General features: G+C 44.6%; 1 protein-coding gene across 1 annotated transcript in view; it reads right to left on the bottom strand.

The window, feature by feature from the left end:
- The window catches only part of sh3tc1 (SH3 domain and tetratricopeptide repeats 1), an 82,648-nt gene that overhangs the window by 12,368 nt on the left and 50,584 nt on the right, over positions 1–19,696 (bottom strand). Inside the window, exons 10-13 of the mRNA XM_033019329.1 lie at positions 14,583–16,283; positions 13,625–13,805; positions 11,073–11,223; positions 10,671–10,793 (exon numbers count right to left, since the gene is read on the bottom strand). Coding sequence (XP_032875220.1) covers positions 10,671–10,793; positions 11,073–11,223; positions 13,625–13,805; positions 14,583–16,283 — 2,156 coding nt within the window. The remainder of the gene's footprint in view (positions 1–10,670; positions 10,794–11,072; positions 11,224–13,624; positions 13,806–14,582; positions 16,284–19,696) is intronic.

The following is a 19,696-nucleotide window of genomic DNA, read 5'->3' as shown; positions in this document are numbered from 1 at the left end:
TCTTATACTTAAACTGTGACCCCTAGTTCTGGACTTCCCCAACATCGGAAATAATCTTCCTGCATCTAGCCTGTCCAACCCCTTAAGAATTTTGTAAGTTTCTATGAGATCCCCCCTCAATCTTCTAAATTCTAGCGTGTACAACGTTCTAGCGTATCAAACAAAGAATCTCACTGTGCCATGTCACATGGGAATTCCATTCCATTCTCGAATTTTTAATATACAATTCCATCATGTGGGAAGATCTGTATCTGGGGTGTGATGAAAGGATCTAGTCTTTAACAATACAATTTGGAAACAAATAAAGACCAAAAATGGATTCCCAGTATTTCCCAGTTTCCAAAATTTCTGGAACAATGGGGAAGATCTTTTATTAAAAGGGTTGTGACAATATTTCTTTAAGGATGATATCACAACTCTATGTAAAACTAACGAGGAAATACTTGCTACCTGTCGCAGGCTGAGGCATTCACTGTTGACCTCTGTGGAAAGCATGAACTTCCATGGATCTTCCACTGTTGACGTAAACACAACCCTCTGCCTATAGAATCCAGGTCTCATACAGCAGCAAGGTCTGTGCAAATTTGTTTTTAGTTTAATTTAGAGATACATCGTGGAAACAGGCCCTCAGGCCCACACCAGCCAGCAATCCCTGCACACTAACAGGCCCTCAGGCCCACTGGGACCACACCGGCCAGCAATCCCTGCACACTAACAGGCCCTCAGGCCCACTGGGTCCACACCGGCCAGCAATCCCTGCACACTAACGCTGTCCTAAACACACTCGGGACAATTTATACCAAGCCAATTAACCTACAAACCCGTACGTCTTTGGAGTGTGGGAGGAAACCGGAGCAACTGGAGACATCACCCGTAGTCGGGATCAAAACCGCTGTTAGGCAGCAACTCTACCACTGCGCCACCGTGCCGCCATTTAGGTCGGTGGGGGCGCTGCGAGATGGCTGTCCTGCCAGCAGTGTGTTCGTTATTTCTACTTTTTTTGTTTTTTTTTGTTGTGTCTAGTGTGTCTATAACATCCTGAAGCCCCGGACTCTGGTAGGAAAGTGCCGATTCGGGACCTCCAAGCCGCGGAGTGTGTTTCGCCGTCCCGACGTCGGAGTTTTGATCATCTCGACCAGGGCCTGTACATCGAGGGCGACTACGGGGGGGGTCTATGGCCCCGGCCATAGGTGAACAAGGGAAGAGGACTGGCTGAACTTTGTGCCTTCCGCCACAGTGATGAATGTTTGTGGATGTTTGTGTTAAATTTTATTGTGTATTGTGTGTTCTTTTAAGTGTATTGCTGCTGGCAAATTCATTTCACTGCATGTAATGTGCTTGTGACGAATAAAATTGACTTTGACTTTGCACGGCATGTTGGCATGGCATGATGAGGATAATGCAAACCCTGTCCACAAAATGGCTGAAAGATTCAACAGGTAATCCACACCCACAGGCTTAAGGGGCTGTCCCACTTAGGAGACTGGAACGGAAACCTCTGGAGACTTTGGGCCCCACCCAAGGTTTCCGTGCGGTTCCCGGAGGTTTTTGTCAGTCTCCCTAATAGTCGAAAGTGGTTTCCGCTACTTCTATGATCCGGCGATTATTTCGAAAACTAGAAAACCGGCCGCGACTGAAAATAGGTTGCTGTTTTAAAAATCGGTAATTTTTTAGTTGAAGCCGGTTGCGATGCTAGTTGCCGGAGGATGCCGGTGCTTGTCGGAGGTTGCCGGAGGTTCCACCAGGAACCTCCGGGAACCGCACGGAAACCTTGGTAAGACCTCCCTGGTGAGAAAAGGGTTAAATATTAACATAAGCATGTGAAATTGGTCACACCTGGCCGTGCTCAATCATAATTGCAGAGTTTGGAAAAGCCTCCCAGGTTTGTGTTTAAATCATTTAGAACCATGAGAGCAGGGAATCAAATAGTTAGGTGGATTTTACTAAAAGTCCATCTACTGATGTTAGCAGTAGCCCTTGTGCTTCATCAGCCCTTCAAGAAAGGCAGAAGGGAAAGGACAAGGGTGAAGAGGAAGCAGAAGAAGAGGTGACAGTGGGTGAAGCCCTTCTTGCAAAGAAGGTTAAGGCTTGGTCAATACGATAACTTAATGAAAGTGCTGCAAGAGGAGGATTTGGCAGCATTTAAAAACTTTCTCCGAATCACACCTGAGTTATTTAATGAGCTGAAGGAAACTGTGGGTCCCCTGCTGAAAAAAAAGGAGACCTATATGAGGAAGCCTCTGGAACCAGGACTGCGCCTAGCCATCACACTCCGCTATTTGGCATCAGGGGACTCTTACAAGAGCCTCAGCTACAACTTTCTTGTAGCCCACAACACCATCAGTAAAATTGTCCGAGAGACCTGTGAGGCAATCATTTACGTATATGGGGATAATGTGATCGACTGCCCCAGAACACCAAATGATTGGAAGAGGGTGGCGCATGGCTTTGATAAACGGTGGAATTTTAAACATACATGTGGGGCAGTGGATGGCAAACATGTAGCAATCCGGTGTCCACCCAAGGGAGGTTCAAAGTATTACAATTATAAGAATTTTCACTCCATAGTGCTGCTAGCCGTGGTGGACTCGGACTACAAATCCCTGTATGTGGATGTGGGCACACCTGGCAGTGTAGCAGATGCCAGGATCTGGAGAGAGAGAGCCTCCTCGGACAGTCAATGGAAAATGGAACAGCAGGCATGCCTGATCCTGAACCTCTGCCAGGAGAAGCCAGTCCGGACATATTCTACAGTATGGTTGGTGATGATGCCTTTGCAATCAGGCCGTGGATGATGAAGCCATATCCACACAGGAATTTGAGATGGGATCAGAGGATCTTTAATTATAGGCTTTCCATGGCAAGGAGGGTCGTTGAAAACGCATTTGGAATCCTCTCAAGCAGATTTCGTTGCTTGCTGTATGTGATGGAGCAGGAGCCCAAGAATGTTGAGACGATTGTGTTTGCAGCATGTGTCCTCCACAACCTGATCCATGTCAGATGTGCAGCAGCATCATCTCCAACCATGGAGGAGGGTGACTTATTTGACGTCCGCACGGGAAACATAACACCAGGTACTTGGAGGGCAAGAGTTAAAGCCGCACCTATGGTACCATTGCAGAGATTGCCAGGTAACACCGGTTCAAGGAGTGGCAAAGAGCAGAGAGAACATCTCTGCTCTTACTACAACTCAGCCCTGGGTAGTGTGCCATGGCAGAACAAAGGTATTTGAGGAACAAAGTCAGCATCACACTGCCCAAGCTGTGGTGAAGCACTGCAGGAGGAGACCGCAGTGAAGGAAAGAAGAGTTTTATGTGAAGACAATTGAAATCAAGCTAATTCTGTTTAATTCCAGATGAAGAGTGACCTTCTAATTTGTCAGAAAGACTTATTTGCAGTTGTTTTATCCAAACACTGCTCATCTTAGAAAAATGTAAGAACATTTATTTGTAGATAACATCATGTGGTCTTTTAATATTTTTTCATTATGCAAGCGTTCTATTGCACAGCTTAATTTGAGGTTATCACAGAGAAGAGCTCTTTTGCTTTTACTTTTTACTTACAGCATTATTTCAATGTTTGATGAACCCCTTTTAGCAATTCACTTCCTTTTACTTGTTGTGGTGTTGAGTTTCCAAGTTGAGGTTCCCGGAGGTTTTTGTCAGTCTCCCTAATAGTCGAAAGTGGTTTCCGCTTCCTCAATGTTCTGGCGATTATTTCAACAAATTCAAAACCGGCCGCGACTAAAAATAGGTTGCCGTTTTAAAAATCGGTAAACGCCTCTGTGACAAAACCTGACAAAAACCTCCGGGAACCGCATGGGAACCTCCGGGAAACTCTGGGAACCTCCGGGAACCTTCGGGAGGTTCCCATGCGGTTCCCGGAGGTTCCCATGCGGTTCCCATGCGGTTCCCGGAGGTTCCCGTGCGGTTCGCGGAGGTTCCCGTGCGGTTCCCGGAGGTTCCCATGCGGTTCCCGGAGGTTTTTGTCAGGTTATGTCACAGAGGCGTTTACCGATTTTTAAAACGGCAACCTATTTTTAGTCGCGGCCGGTTTTGAATTTGTTGAAATAATCGCCAGAACATTGAGGAAGCGGAAACCACTTTCGACTATTAGGGAGACTGACAAAAACCTCCGGGAACCTCCGGGAACCGCATGGAAACCTTGGTAAGACCTCCCTGGTGGAACACAACTGGGTGAAAAAAAAGGTTGAAATTAACATAAGCATGTGACCTCTGTCACTCCTGGACATGGTCAATCACAGTTGCAGAGTTCATTTAGCAGAGAAAAGTTGTAGAGATGATGGCTCCCAAAAGACACACAAAGAGGGTTAGGCACAACCCTCCAAAAAGCCTGCCATATGTGTGTCACACACCCAGGAGGAGGAGTGGCAGAAGGACATGCCGCAGGAGGAGGTAGCCCTGCACGAGAGACCCCCGGCAGAAGAGAACAGGCAGGTTTCAGCACATTTAACATCTCATTAATCAATGCCTCCATCCACCATTGTGCGGATTACTTTTTTATTTATGTTTCAGATCTTGGTGCAGTTGAGCGATATCCGAAAGTACATAGAGGATGACCGGAGGGGTAAAACACCTCTGGAGGAGTTCCTATTTAGGATGACAGAGTTCATCGTCACCATGATTCACGTCCACCCACCTGTGCAATACATGGCAATATGTAGAGAACTTGTAAATGATGCCATGAATCACTGTGGCATGGTAAAATGCAATCTAGATGTTCTGTCATTCATATGATCACCGTGCTGCAATCTCTGTAATTTAGAGGAGATATTCACTATGATTTCATTTCTGTTGTAGTATGCCCAGCCAGATCCACAACTGCCACGTCGGCGGTTTGCACCACGTCAAATTAATCCAATGCCGCAGCGCTGGCACCATTCTGAGCAGGTACAAAATATATAATGGAAACTTTAATGATTGCACTCTTTGTCAAATTAATTCCTCAGTGAATTTTGTTAAGTTCAACTAAGATATGGATCTATGTTTCAAAAGCTTTCATCAAGACCACAGCCTCAACATATGAAACTTTATAAGCTTTCACTTGAATGTTATCATGTGTTGTTCAAGCCCTCATAAGACAATGTAATTCATCCTGCTCCCGTACATGCTAATAAGTTGTATCAAAAAGTGGCCCATGATGTGACCGCCGAGACAATGAGATTTTCAAGAATGTGTAAATACATGTCAATTGCAGCTTTTGATGGTCAGTGTTGCTGAAAACTTCAAAACCTGTTTTTTATTTCAGAGGCAGTACACTGACTTCCAGCCCACAGGATCTGTGTTGGCTGCAATCGCCACAGATTATTCTGATCAAGGTGTTTCCTCAAGAGGCACATCACCTGTTCCAAGAGGGTTCTTCCGGGACATGGAAAATGAATAATGTAACGTTTAACCATATAATATAATAACCATATAACAATTACAGCACGGAAACAGGCCATCTCGACCCTTCTAGTCCGTGCCGAACACGTATTCTCCCCTAGTCCCATATACCTGCGCTCAGACCATAACCCTCCATTCATTTCCCGTCCATATAACTATCCAATTTATTTTTAAATGATAAAAACGAACCTGCCTCCACCACCTTCACTGGAAGCTCATTCCACACAGCCACCACTCTCTGAGTAAAGAAATTCCCCCTCATGTTACCCCTAAACTTCTGTCCCTTAATTCTCAAGTCATGTCCCCTTGTTTGAATCTTCCCTACTCTCAGTGGGAAAAGCTTATCCACGTCAACTCTGTCTAACCCTCTCATCATTTTAAAGACCTCTATCGAGTCCCCCCTTAACCTTCTGCGCTCCAAAGAATAAAGCCCTAATTTGTTCAACCTTTCTCTGTAACTTAGTTGCTGAAACCCAGGCAACATTCTAGTAAATCTCCTCTGTACTCTCTCTATTTTGTTGACATCCTTCCTATAATTAGGCGACCAAAATTGTACACCATACTCCAAAATTGGCCTCACCAATGCCTTGTACAATTTTAACATTACATCCCAACTTCTATACTCAATGCTCTGATTTATAAAGGCCAGCACACCAAAAGCTTTCTTTACCAACCTATCTACATGAGATTCCACTTTCAGGGAACTGTGCACAGTTATTCCCAGATCCCTCTGTTCACCTGCATTCTTCAATTCCCTACCATTTACCATGTACGTCCTATTTTGATTTGTCCTGCCAAGATGTAGCACCTCACACTTATCAGCATTAAACTCCATCTGCCATCTTTCAGCCCACTATTCCAACTGGCATAAATCTCTCTGTAGACTTTGAAAATCTACTTCATTATCCACAACCCCACCTATCTTAGTACCCAACCATTGAACCTTCTTAACCAACCTTCCGTGAGGAACCTTGTCAAAGGCCTTACTGAAGTCCATATATACAACATCCACTGCTTTACCCTCATCAATTTCCCGAGTAACCTCTTCAAAAAATTCAAGAAGATTAGTCAAACATGACCTTCCAGGCACAAATCCATGTTGACTGTTCCTAATCAGACCCTGTTTATCCAGATGCTTATATATATTATCTCTAAGTATCCTTTCCATTAATTGCCCACCACTGACGTCAAACTAACAGGTCTATAATTGCTAGGTTTACTCTTAGACCCCTTTTTAAACAATGGAACAACATGCGCAGTACGCCAATCCTCCGGCACTATTCCCGTTTCTAATGACATTTGAAATATTTCTGTCATAGCCCCTGCTATTTCTACACTAACTTCCCTCAATGTCCTAGGGAATATCCTGTCCGGACCTGGAGACTTATCCACTTTTATATTTCTCAAAAGTGTCAGTACTTCCTCTTCTTTGATCCTCATAGTTTCCATAGCTACTCTACTTGTTTCCCTTACCTCACATAATTCAATATCCTTCTCCTTGGTGAATACCGAAGAAAATAAATTGTTCAATATCTCCCCCATCTCTTTTGGCTCTGCAGATAGCTGTCCACTCTGACTCTCTAATGGACCAACTTTATCCCTCGTTATCCTTTTGTTATTAATATAGCTGTAGAAACCCTTTGGATTTACCTCATATCTTCTTTTAGCTTTTCCAATTTCTTTCTTAAGATTCTTTTTACATTCTTTATACTCCTTATACTCCTCAAGCACCTCATTTACTCCATGCTGATGTGGTTGCTTACCGTTTGATAAAAGATTGTTGAATTTTGTTGTTCTTGGTGCCTAGACTTGTTTGTGTTTTGTCTGAAGTCATGTTATTTTGAAATGTTAAATCTATGAAGCCTGTTTAAAAATGTTTTGATAATAATTTGGTTGATCACTTTTTGTAAACTTTGCACAATGAAGAATAATTGTTTATTCAAACCAACATTGTTGTCTAGGAACCATTTTTTCAATAGCAGCAGAACATCTCATCTCTTTAAAAGTCTCAAAAATCATGAATAATGTTTACGGATTATTGAGAAGCACACCAGATAAGGGAGGGAATTCTCAGCCTCTCACATGTGCTACAATGAGTGATAAAAAGCACAACGCCACGAGTGCTCTGCATTTGCAAGGGGATTTTATTACACCTATTGATGAATCAGTAAATAAAACAAGCAGCACACTGGATGAAAAACAAAGTGTTTCCACATCTCTTAAAAGACACTGAAATCTCCAACATACAAGGGCGTTGTCACACATCTTGGGAAACTCAACACCACAACAAGTAAAAGGAAGTGAATTGCTAAAAGGGGTTCATCAAACATTGAAATAATGCTGTAAGTAAAAAGTAAAAGCAAAAGAGCTCTTCTCTGTGATAACCTCAAATTAAGCTGTGCAATAGAACGCTTGCATAATGAAAAAATATTAAAAGACCACATGATGTTATCTACAAATAAATGTTCTTACATTTTTCTAAGATGAGCAGTTTTTGGATAAAACAACTGCAAATAAGTCTTTCTGACAAATTAGAAGGTCACTCTTCATCTGGAATTAAACAGAATTAGCTTGATTTCAATAGTCTTCACATAAAACTCTTCTTTCCTTCACTGCGGTCTCCTCCTGCAGTGCTTCACCACAGCTTGGGCAGTGTGATGCTGACTTTGTTCTTCAAATACCTTTGTTCTGCCATGGCACACTACCCAGGGCTGAGTTGTAGTAAGAGCAGAGATGTTCTCTCTGCTCTTTGCCACTCCTTGAACCGGTGTTACCTGGCAATCTCTGCAATGGTACCATAGGTGCGGCTTTAACTCTTGTCCTCCAAGTACCTGGTGTTATGTTTCCCGTGCGGACGTCAAAGAAGTCACCCTCCTCCATGGTTGGAGATGATGCTGCTGCACATCTGACACGGATCAGGTTGTGGAGGACACATGCTGCAAACACAATCGTCTCAACATTCTTGGGCTCCTGCTCCATCACATACAGCAAGCAACGAAATCTGCTTGAGAGGATTCCAAATGCGTTTTCAACGACCCTCCTTGCCCTGGAAAGCCTATAATTAAAGATCCTCTGATCCCATCTCAAATTCCTGTGTGGATATGGCTTCATCATCCATGGCCTGAGTGCAAAGGCATCATCACCAACCATACTGTAGAATATGTCCGGACTGGCTTCTCCTGGCAGAGGTTCGGGATCAGGCATGCCTGCTGTTCCATTTTCCATTGACTGTCCGAGGAGGCTCTCTCTCTCCAGATCCTGGCACCTGCTACACTGCCAGGTGTGCCCACATCCACATACAGGGATTTGTAGTCCGAGTCCACCACGGCTAGCAGCACTATGGAGTGAAAATTCTTATAATTGTAATACTTTGAACCTCCCTTGGGTGGACACCGGATTGCTACATGCTTGCCATCCACTGCCCCACATGTATGTTTAAAATTCCACCGTTTATCAAAGCCATGCGCCACCCTCTTCCAATCATTTGGTGTTCTGGGGCAGTCGATCACATTATCCCCATATACGTAAATGATTGCCTCACAGGTCTCTCGGACAATTTTACTGATGGTGTTGTGGGCTACAAGAAAGTTGTAGCTGAGGCTCTTGTAAGAGTCCCCTGATGCCAAATAGCGGAGTGTGATGGCTAGGCGCAGTCCTGGTTCCAATGGCTTCCTCATATAGGTCTCCTTTTTTATCAGCAGGGGACCCACAGTTTCCTTCAGCTCATTAAATAACTCAGGTGTGATTCGGAGAAAGTTTTTAAATGCTGCCAAATCCTCCTCTTGCAGCACTTTCATTAAGTTATCGTATTGGCCAAGCCTTAACCTTCTTTGCAAGAAGGGCTTCACCCACTGACACCTCTTCTTCTGCTTCCTCTTCACCCTTGTCCTTTCCCTTCTGCCTTTCTTGAAGGGCTGATGAAGCACAAGGGCTACTGCTAACATCAGTAGATGGACTTTTAGTAAAATCCACCTAACTATTTGATTCCCTGCTCTCATGGTTCTAAATGATTTAAACACAAACCTGGGAGGCTTTTCCAAACTCTGCAATTATGATTGAGCACGGCCAGGTGTGACCAATTTCACATGCTTATGTTAATATTTAACCCTTTTCTCACCAGGGAGGTCTTACCAAGGTTTCCGTGCGGTTCCCGGAGGTTCCCGGTGGAACCTCCGGCAACCTCCGACAACCACCGGCAACCTCCGGCAACTAGCATCGCAACCGGCTTCAACTAAAAAATTACCGATTTTTAAAACAGCAACCTATTTTCAGTCGCGGCCGGTTTTCTAGTTTTCGAAATAATCGCCGGATCATAGAAGAAGCGGAAACCACTTTCGACTATTAGGGAGACTGACAAAAACCTCCGGGAACCGCACGGAAACCTTGGGTGGGGCCCAAAGTCTCCAGAGGTTTCCGTTCCAGTCTCCTAAGTGGGACAGCCCCTTTTAGTCAACAGCCATATCTTTTAATAAAAGCATACCTAATTCTTGATGGAAGCTTAATATAATCTCAGCCAAACATACTTTCATGCAGAGAATGTGAAGGAAGGAACTGCAGATGCTGGTTTAAACCGAAGATAGACACAAAATGCTGGAGTAACTCAGCGGGACAGGCAGCATTTCTGGAGGGAAGGAATGGGTGGCGTTTTGGGTCGAGACCTTTCTTCAGACTCAGGGGAGACGGAAACGAGAGATACAAACGGTGATGTAAAGAGATATAGAACAAATGAATGAAAGATATGCAAAAAAGTAACAATGATAAAGGAAACGGGCCATTGTTGGCTGTGCGCTAGGTGAGAACAGGTACATACCATGAGACTCAACAAGAAGACTTTGAAGTGGGTGGGGGAGGGAGAGAGAGGGAATGCAGGGTTACTCAAAGTTAGAGAAATCAATATTCATACCACTGGGTTGTAAGCTGTCCAAACGAAAAATGAGATGCTGTTCCTCCAGTTTGCGTTTGAGCCTCACTCTGACAATGGAGGAGGCCAAGGACAGAAAGGCCAATGTGGGAATGGGGAGGGGAATTAAAGTGTTTGGCAACCGAGAGGTCAGGTAGGCCCAGGCGGGCTGAGCAAAGGTGAAATGCAGAGAAATGTGAGTGGATGGAAGATTTGCCCAAATGATCTCACACAAGTAGAAACTCAACGGTATCAGTCACATGCCGATGCTGGCCCTTAATTTGAGTTATCAATTCTGCTTCCATCCTCCCATTCCACTGGAATGTCAGATTTATTACTTTGAGAAAATGTTAAGAGGTACTTACCCTGTAGAATGATATGGCTTTCTCTCTGGCCTTTGAACCATTAAAAAACACATCTCCGGCGGCTTCTAAAATTTTCATTGCAAACTCCAGTCTTTCTGTGTTCATGGCAGCCTCTTGGGCAACCTTAAATTTGTGATTACAATTTGATGCACAAAATGATTATACAAAGCAAATTGCAAGACATTGACGAGAAATATCCTCACATTCAAGTTTAATTCACTACTCGACTTTAAGTCACAAGAATGAATTGTATCATCGTTATCGATCAAACACTGGGAATGAATCATCATCATGTTTCCCTTCTCAGTCTCCGCATTGCTAATAATAGTCACTTCAAATTTGGACCAACTATATGAGACAAACATACATTTCTGCTGAGGGTTCAAGCTGATTTTTTTTTACCTGGATGTGCACGTCCACCAGTTCATTCTTTTCCAGAATATAATATATCTTCCCAGCCTGCAGCCAAGCATAAGCCTCCTCCTCTTTTTTCTTCAGATCAATAAAGATCCTAAGACTCTGTTTGGTGTACTCCAATGCTGTTCTGAACGCCCTGAATTTTAAGAGAAAGACTTCACTGGAAAGCTGGGGATGATGCATAAAAATAGACATAAAAATCAACAAAAGACAATAGGTGCAGGAGTAGGCCATTCAGCTCTTCGAGCCAGCACCACCATTCATTGTGATCATGGCTGATCATCCACAATCAGTACCCCGTTTCTGCCTTCTCCCCATATCCCTCGACTCTGCTATCTTTAAGAGCTCTATCTAACTCTAAAAGGAGATGATACTGATTCCTGGGCCTTGTACGCAGCACACAATTCAATATATTTTCATAGGGTGCTGAGGAAACTCAGCGGGTTGGCCAGCATCCGTGAGGGAAATGGACAGTTGACGTTTCAGGGCGAGTCCCTTCACTTGGACTCGCAGTCTCTTGTGTCTCCTCCAACACATGCAGTCTCAGTCAAGGTAACTGATCTGAAATGTCGACTGTCCATTTCCCTGCTCAGATCCTACCTGACCAGCTTGGTTTCTCCAGCAGATTGCTCCTTTAGTTGGGCAAACAGCGTGGAAACAGGCCCTTTGGCCCACTGAGATCACGCTGACCATCGATCACCTATTCACACCAGTTCTATGTTATCCCACTTTTTCCTACACATTCCCCACACGAGGGGAAACTCAGGGAGGCCGATTAACCGGCACATTATTCCCTGAAGAATAATGTTTACTTCCTACAAAAATTAGGAAGAGGATCTGTTTGGCATTCACTGCATCCAAGGCTCAAATTAATCCAATTCGCTTCAATCACTTCACCCCTTTTCCAAAAAATGAACAGACCATGACCATATCTGTAATCATTATACTACCTCCATCGGTAGAGCATGTGACGCTTAACCTGTTCACTGCCAAGTTTTGTTTTCCACTGTTGGCCATGGCCAGACTATACTTGGGGGTGACACAGAGAAAGAGCAGTAGAATTGCTGCCTTACAGCACCGGGTTCGATCCTGACTACAGGTGCTGTCTGTCCAGAGTTTATGCGTTCTCCCTGTGACCACATGGGTTTTCTCCGGTTACCTCCTGCACTCCAAAGATGTGCAGATTTGTAGGTTAATTGGCTTCTGGACATTGTCCCTTGTGTGTAGGATAGAACTAGTGTACAGGTGATCGCTGATCGGCGTGGACTCGCTGGGCCTGTTTCTACACTGTATAAACTAAACTAAATCTCGCACAATAACATAGTGTTTGAGTGAAGTGTGAAGGATACAATTCAACAAGATTACACCAAGTGCAAAACAGACTTCACCTCGCAAGTTGCAAAGCTAATTAACTGCTCAAAAACACAGGGCATTTACTTAATTAGAGTCAGTCATAGTGTGATACAATGTGGAAACAGGCCCTTTTGGCCCAACTTGCCCATACCGGCCAACGTGACCCAGCTGCACTAGTCATGTCCCTCCAAACCTGTCCTATCCATGTACCTGTCTAACTGTTTCTTAAACATTGGGATAGTCCCTGCCACAACTACCTCCTCTGGCAGCTTGTTCCATACACCCACCACCACTTGTGTGAAAAAGTTACTCCTCAGATTCCTATTAAAACTTTTCCCCTTCACCTTGAACCTATGTTCTCTGGTCCTCGATTCACCTAATCTCGGCAAATGACTCTGTGCATCTACCCGATCTATTCCTCGCATGATTTTAGAACATCTATAAGATCACCCCTCATCCTCCTGTCCTCCAAGGAAAAGAGTCCAAGCCTGCTCAACCTCTCCCTATAGCTCACACCCTCTAGTCCTGGCAACGTCCTTGTAAATCTTCTCTGTACCCTTTCCAGCTTGACAACATCTTCACTATAAAAGGGTGCCCAGAACTGAACACAATACTCTAAATGCAGCCTTACCAATGACTTATACAACTGCAACATGACCTCCCAACTTCTATACTCAATACTCTGACTGATGAAGGCCAATGTGCCCAAAGCCTTTTTGACCACCTTTCTACCTGCGACTCCACCTTCAAGGAACCATGCACCTGTACTCCTAGATCCCTCTGCTCTACAACACTCCCCAGATCCCTACCATTCACCGTGTAGGCTCTGCACACGTTAGACATCCCAAAATGCAACACCTCACATTTCTCTGTATTAAATCCCACCAACGATTCCCCAGCCCACCTGGCCAATTGATCAAGATCCTGCAGCAATTTTTCACAACCATCTTCACTGTCTGCAAAACCGCCCACTTTTGTATCATCTGCCAACTTGCTGATCTTGTCGTGTATGTTCTCATCCACATCATTGATATAGATGACAAACAGTGACGGGCCCAGCACCAAACCCTGAGGCCCACCACTAGTCACAGGCCTCCAGTCCGAGAAACAACCTTCCACCCTCACCTTCCTTCCATGGAGCCACTTTTCTATCCATGAGTTCAAATTCAATTCTATGTCTTTACCTTTTAGTTCCCAAGTTGAGGTACAATTGACTGGTGTTTTGTAGAACATGGCCCTCGAGTTCCTTGTTGGCCAACTTACGGGCAAGGTAAAGCAGAAATTCATTGTAGACAATACACTGGGCCTCATTTGGTAGGATCGAACTGTAAAATTGGCACAGCAACTGAGTAACTTGTACTTGGCCTGAATTTAAAAAAAGAAACATTTAAACAATAATTACATGTGCTATTTGAAGCACAGTCACGGCATGACCAAATAAATATAATTTATGATAGAATCAGACAATCTGTCCATCAAAAATAATTTCTCTAGTTCACTGCTTTAATCAAAATTAGATTTTTTAGAAATGTATTCGGGCAACATTGAGTAACAAGTAATTTAGCTGCAGGAATCAATAACCTGAAACAATTTATTTGAATTGGCAGGCGACTCGAAGTGTACTAAAACAGTATTATACACGAAGCAGGGTCATACAATGGAAACAAGGAAATGCAGGTGCTGAAGTAACTCAGTGGGCCAGGCAGCATCTCGGGAGAATATTGGATAGACAACTTTTTGGGTCGGGACTCTTCATCAGACTGATTGTAGTGGGGTGTGGGGGGGGGGGGGGAAGGGTATGTAGAAAGCTGGAAGAGAGATGAGGGCAGGACAAAGGTGGAAACATAGAAAATAGGTGCAGGAGGAGGCTATTTGGCCCTTCGAGCCAGCACCGCCATTCATTGTGATCATGGCTGATCATCCCCTATCAATAACCCGTGCCTGCCTTCTCCCCATATCCCTTGACTCCACTAGCCACTAGAGCTCTATCTAACTCTCTCTTAAATCCATCCAGTGATTTGGCCTCCACTGCCCTCTGTGGCAGGGAATTCCATAAATTCACAACATCTTCACTTACCTTTTATGACCTTGTAAACACCATGAAAAAAATCACTCTGTCCTTACAAATAGTCAAGTACTTACTTTCAATAAGATTTGCTTTCAATGCAATCAGAAGTGCACACTCATAACAAAATATCCCATTTTCTTGCAATTCTTGATCAATATAATGGTGTCCCAGCATAATTAGAACCTGGATAAGATTTTCATCGGATTGTGGACTTGGCGATTCAAAGAAAAGATGAACGGATTTTAAAAGTAAATGTTCAGAAAGTTGACTAGTCTTTGACCAAAGGCAAAGCAAACCAAGGTTTGCGTGGGCAATGGCTTGGTTAAGTATCTTTTCTGAATTCAAGGAGATCAAAACGGCTGCAATGTAGCTCTTCAAAGCTTCCTTGACATTTTTCATTTTTCTCATTGAGATCGCTATCATATTATAAACAACTCCCCGTTGCACCGAACAATTCAGGACGGAGGTGGATTCCAGTAGAATATTTAAAAATTCAATGGCTTTTGTAGGTTGGCTATTCAGAATGTGCAACCATGCAAGAGAAATAAGTGCATTAATAACCTCCTCAACACTAGCAGTAGCTCCAATGTTAATGGCCATTTCCATATAGTGAATTGCTTTCTCGTATTTTCCATGAAGTTTATACATTTTCGACAAGCTGAGGCAAATGGTTGGACTAATGTTGCCCTTATCAAGGCTGTTTGTTGAAGAGAGTGCCCGCTGGAGGCAAGGAGCCACCTGTGTTGGAGTCATTAGTGTCTCTCCACCCATTTTACAGGCCCTTTTCATTATAAAGTTAGTGCATTTCAACCAATCCATTAATGTTCTTGTGGGCTGTAAACATGAACGCTTCACACAACTTATAGCAAGATTTGGTAGACATTCTTGATAGTACAGTGAACCAAGAGTAAAATAAAAGTCTAAAGAGGTCCCATGTTCCAACTCCGTGGCATTTCTCAAGAACTGTAGCCTTTCAACGAAGGGCAGCCCTTCTTCATACTGTTTAAGCTTTAGATGAAATTTTGCCAAAAGGAAGCATGCTCTTGCTTCAGCAAGTCTATTTTCTGTAAGCACTGCCTTCTTCAAAATGTATCTCAGTATCTCAGCTTCTGTGTCCGTGGAGCTGATGTAGTTGGGGATACCCATGAGCAAGACTGCAATCTTCCCAAAAAGGGCAGAGTATTTCTCCTGGTTTTTCTGTTTCAAGTAGATGGCAACAAGGTTGGTGTACACGGCAATTAGGAGGAACAGGTCGGTGAAACATCCACTCATCAGGCATTGGGCCTCTTCAAAGTAAACTCTCGCCTGCGAGAACTTGAAGTTCTGGGCGCACATTCTGCCCAGGAGAAAAGCGAGCCTCGTTTGAGCCCACTGCATCTGTCGCTTTCTTGCTGCTTCCCGGGCCACCTCAAGATATCGAATCAATCCCTTCACTTCATGGTAGCCAGAAAAAGTGGATGTCAGAAAAGAAAAACTGGAGTCATAGAGGTTTTCAAAGTCCTTGCAGAATTCTTGATTATCCAAGAAGACCAATAAAGGATGAAGCATTTCAGTGTTGTCCAGAACTTGCGAGTTACCAACATGAAACTGTGGTGACTCATGTGGCCTTTCAAATTCTGGTGCATCCTTTCGATTGTATGCTATAGGATCTTGTCCAATCGCTTCCCTCTCTTTCTCTGATTGCACGCACTCTCTCCCCTTTAACCTGCACACATCTTCATTCAGCTTGGCTTTCAAGGCTGCAATGTCCAGTTTACTTGGAGTATGGTCGGCTCCTGTAAGGAAGAAATGGTTTATTTGTCTGGAGTAACAGTAGTATTACAAGGCAAATAAATAAAACAGCTGATTCCAGCAAAGGTATAAACAGTTCAGGCACGTGCCGTCAGGGTAGGCACTGCCAACCCCCGACTAAAATTATAACATATTAAATACTAAATATAAATATTAAATTCATGGGAGAATTATGCCTATCTAAGAGATCGATCTCTTAGGTAGGCATAATTCTCCGTGCCTTTCATCCGCAGCGCTTGTAACACGGGAAGCTCTGTGCAGCCCATATGCCGTCAGCGCTGCCTGAAGCTGTCACTTTCAAGCAGGGCTGAAGGCAGCTGAAATTCTGCCTTTGCAGCACTGCCCAGGCACAGCAGCCTACTGCGCATGCGCGAGTTTCTTGGCAGGTTTTTCAAATATGGATTGGCATTATGTTAAGTGTATCTTAGGAAACAGGGAGAGAAGAATGGAGCTCGTGTACCAATGATGTGGTAAGTACATTTCTTGGTGATGTTTTTAAATACCGTATTTCCCGGGGTGTGGGGGTGGGGTGGGGGGAGAGCTCCTTTCACAGCGTTTGGGGAGGCTGGCCCGGGGTAAAGTTGCGGGGAGGGCACGAATGTTGTGAAGGAGGGGATCTGGATAATGCCACTTGCGATGCTCCTTGCACGGAGCCATGCAATGCCACCGCATTGAGGCCGGGGGATGGGGGGAAGAAGCAGCTCGGGTGGCTGTGAGCAAAGATACTAGCTCCTCTAGGATCTTTGGCTGTGAGCGGCGGCTGGGCTGTGCCGGGCCAGACAGCGGAACCGGCCACCACCTCAGCGCCTCCTGCCGGCCCGGGCTCACCTCTGGCAGCTCTCTGTCTAAAAACCTCTCTCCTGCCGCTCGCTGGCCTCACTCATGTCCTTAAATTCCGACAGCGCGATTGAGGTTACTCGGCTGTGGGAATTTAAGGATTTGCAGGAAGCGACTGACATGAGTGAGCGACAGGTGAGAGGTGTTCAGACGGAGAGCACTGCCAAAGGTGAGCGGGCCGGCAGAAGGCGCTGAAGTGGCGGCCAGTTCTGCTGTCGGGTCCCGGCGGCCGCTCGCAGCTACCCGAGCTGCTTCTATCCCTGGCTACAGTGCGTGACCTCGCGCCCGGAGAGCTGCGGCAGTGGTGAGTGAGTGAGTGAGTGAGTTACTGGCATTATCCACGGCCCCCTCCTTCTCAACACTCCTGCCCTCCCCACAACTTTACCCCTGGCACAGACTCTCCACACACTATGAAAGGATCTCTCCCTCCAATTGGTCCCTTGAACAAGTGTCTTTCAATAAGATGACAACTGATTCAGCTTTTCCCTGTACTCCCGTTTTTCCCACCATCTCTTCACCTGAAGGTGGTTGCCTGAGGTTGCAGGAGGTTGCAGGTCGTGGAATGTAAGACATTCCACTACCTGCATCCCTCGGCAACCACCTTCAACTAGCATCGCTACCGGCTTCGACTAAAAAAATCAACGATTTTAAAAACGGCAACCTATTTTTTAGTCGCGGCTGGTTTTGAATTTTTTGAAATAATCGCTGGAACATAGCAGAAGCGGAAACCACTTTCGACCATTAGGGAGACTGACAAAAACCTATGGGAACCTCCGGGAATTGCACGGAAACCTTGGGTGGGGCGCAAAGTATCCAGAGGTTTCCGTTCAGGTTTCCTAAGTGGGACAGGGGCATAAGTGATGGCATCCCCTCTATAATTCTTAACAAAATCTTTGGCTGCATCTCATTCATTTTGACACCAAGACAGAACAAGAATGGAGTTCCTCTGGTCATCATCTTCTAACCCACCAACCTCTGCATTCAACAGATCATTCTCCACAATTTCCTTCACCCTTAAGAAGATTCCGCCACAAAACATATCTTCCCCTCTCCTTTCCTTCCGGCATTTAGCATTTATCAAGAACCATTGGCTTCCTGGTCCTCTGTAGCATTTCAACCATCCAATGCCCTTCACTCAACCACAAACTACTGCACTTTCCCTTGTGAGACTTGTCCTTTGATTTCTTCCCCTTCTCACCATCCAGGGACCCAAACAGTACATCCATCTGTAGCTACAATTCTCTTGCACGTCTTCCAATCGTGTGTACTGCATTCAGTGTTCGCAATGTGGTCTCCTCTGCACTGGAGAAACCAAATATACAGTGGATAACCGTTTTGCAGAGCAGCTGCCTTCAGTCCACAGGGGTGACTCTGAGCTTTCTACTGCCTGCCCCTATAATTGCCCCTCCGTCTCCAAATCTGCCCTATATACTATCAAAGAGGGGGGGGGGGGAGGTCAAGGAAAGAGCGTTCACGTCGTGGCCCTGTTTCCACCAAACTTTCCACCACCGCGCACATGAAGCACAAAACGCACTTGTATGCAGATGCCAAGAAGTGTGTTCAGCTCTGGATGAACAATTCTAATCTTGTGATGTGGACTTGATAGGAAGTTTCAAAGGGAGCTCAAGGGCAGCTTCCCATTTCCCAACTGGGGATGTTGTGCCTTCTGGACTCCATATTGAATTTCACTTTAAATAATTTGATATCTGGGTCTGTATCAGTCATTTACTGGTAATATTAAGATGGAGTCACCAGAATCTACAAATGTTGGAATCTTGAGAGAGAGAAAAAAAACTGCTGAAAATACTATAGGTCTACAGAAGACAGCATCACCATTGCTGTGGAGGACCATCATCTACCACAACCAGAAAGCAGTATTGAACTACTATCTACCTCTTTGGTGACCCTCGGACTATCCTTGCTCGGACTTTGCTGGCTTTACCTTGCACTAAGCGTTACTCCCTTTCCAAGTATCTATACACTGTGAATGGCTCGGTTATAATCATGTATTATCTTTCTGCTGACTGGTTGGCACGCAACAAAAGCTTTTCACTGTACCGCGGTACACGTGATAATAAACTAAGAGGGCCAGGCAGCATCTGTGGAAGGAATGGGCAGATGATGTTTCAGGTTGGGACCCTTCTTCAGACTGATGGAGGTGGGGGGGGTGGGTAGCTGGAAGAGAGAGAGATGGGGGTGAGGCAAATGATGGAATGTTTATTTTCTTTATTGTCACGTGTACGGAGGTACAGTGAAAAGCTTTTTGTTGTGTGCGAACTAGTTTGCAGCAAAACAATACATGATTACAATCAATCCGTTTACAGTGTATAGATATATAATAAGGGAATAATGTTTAGTGCATGGTAAAGGGTAATCAAGGATAGTCTGAGGGACATCAAAAAAGTAGATAGCAGTTCAGGTGATGGGGGTGATTGGAGATGGATGGTGTGACAAAGGCAAGAGGTGAAAATGAGACAAAGAGTGTCTTCAGATAAGGAAAGGTACAAAATGTAACTCCAAAGGAAAGGATGTTGGTCGAATGGGACTGGATGAAGGGGAA

The sequence above is a fragment of the Amblyraja radiata genome, chromosome 1 (genome assembly GCF_010909765.2).
Source record: "Amblyraja radiata isolate CabotCenter1 chromosome 1, sAmbRad1.1.pri, whole genome shotgun sequence".
NCBI lineage: Eukaryota > Metazoa > Chordata > Chondrichthyes > Rajiformes > Rajidae > Amblyraja > Amblyraja radiata.
The sequence above is the reverse complement of the archived record's forward strand: the minus strand, read 5'-3'. Positions and strand labels throughout refer to the sequence as shown.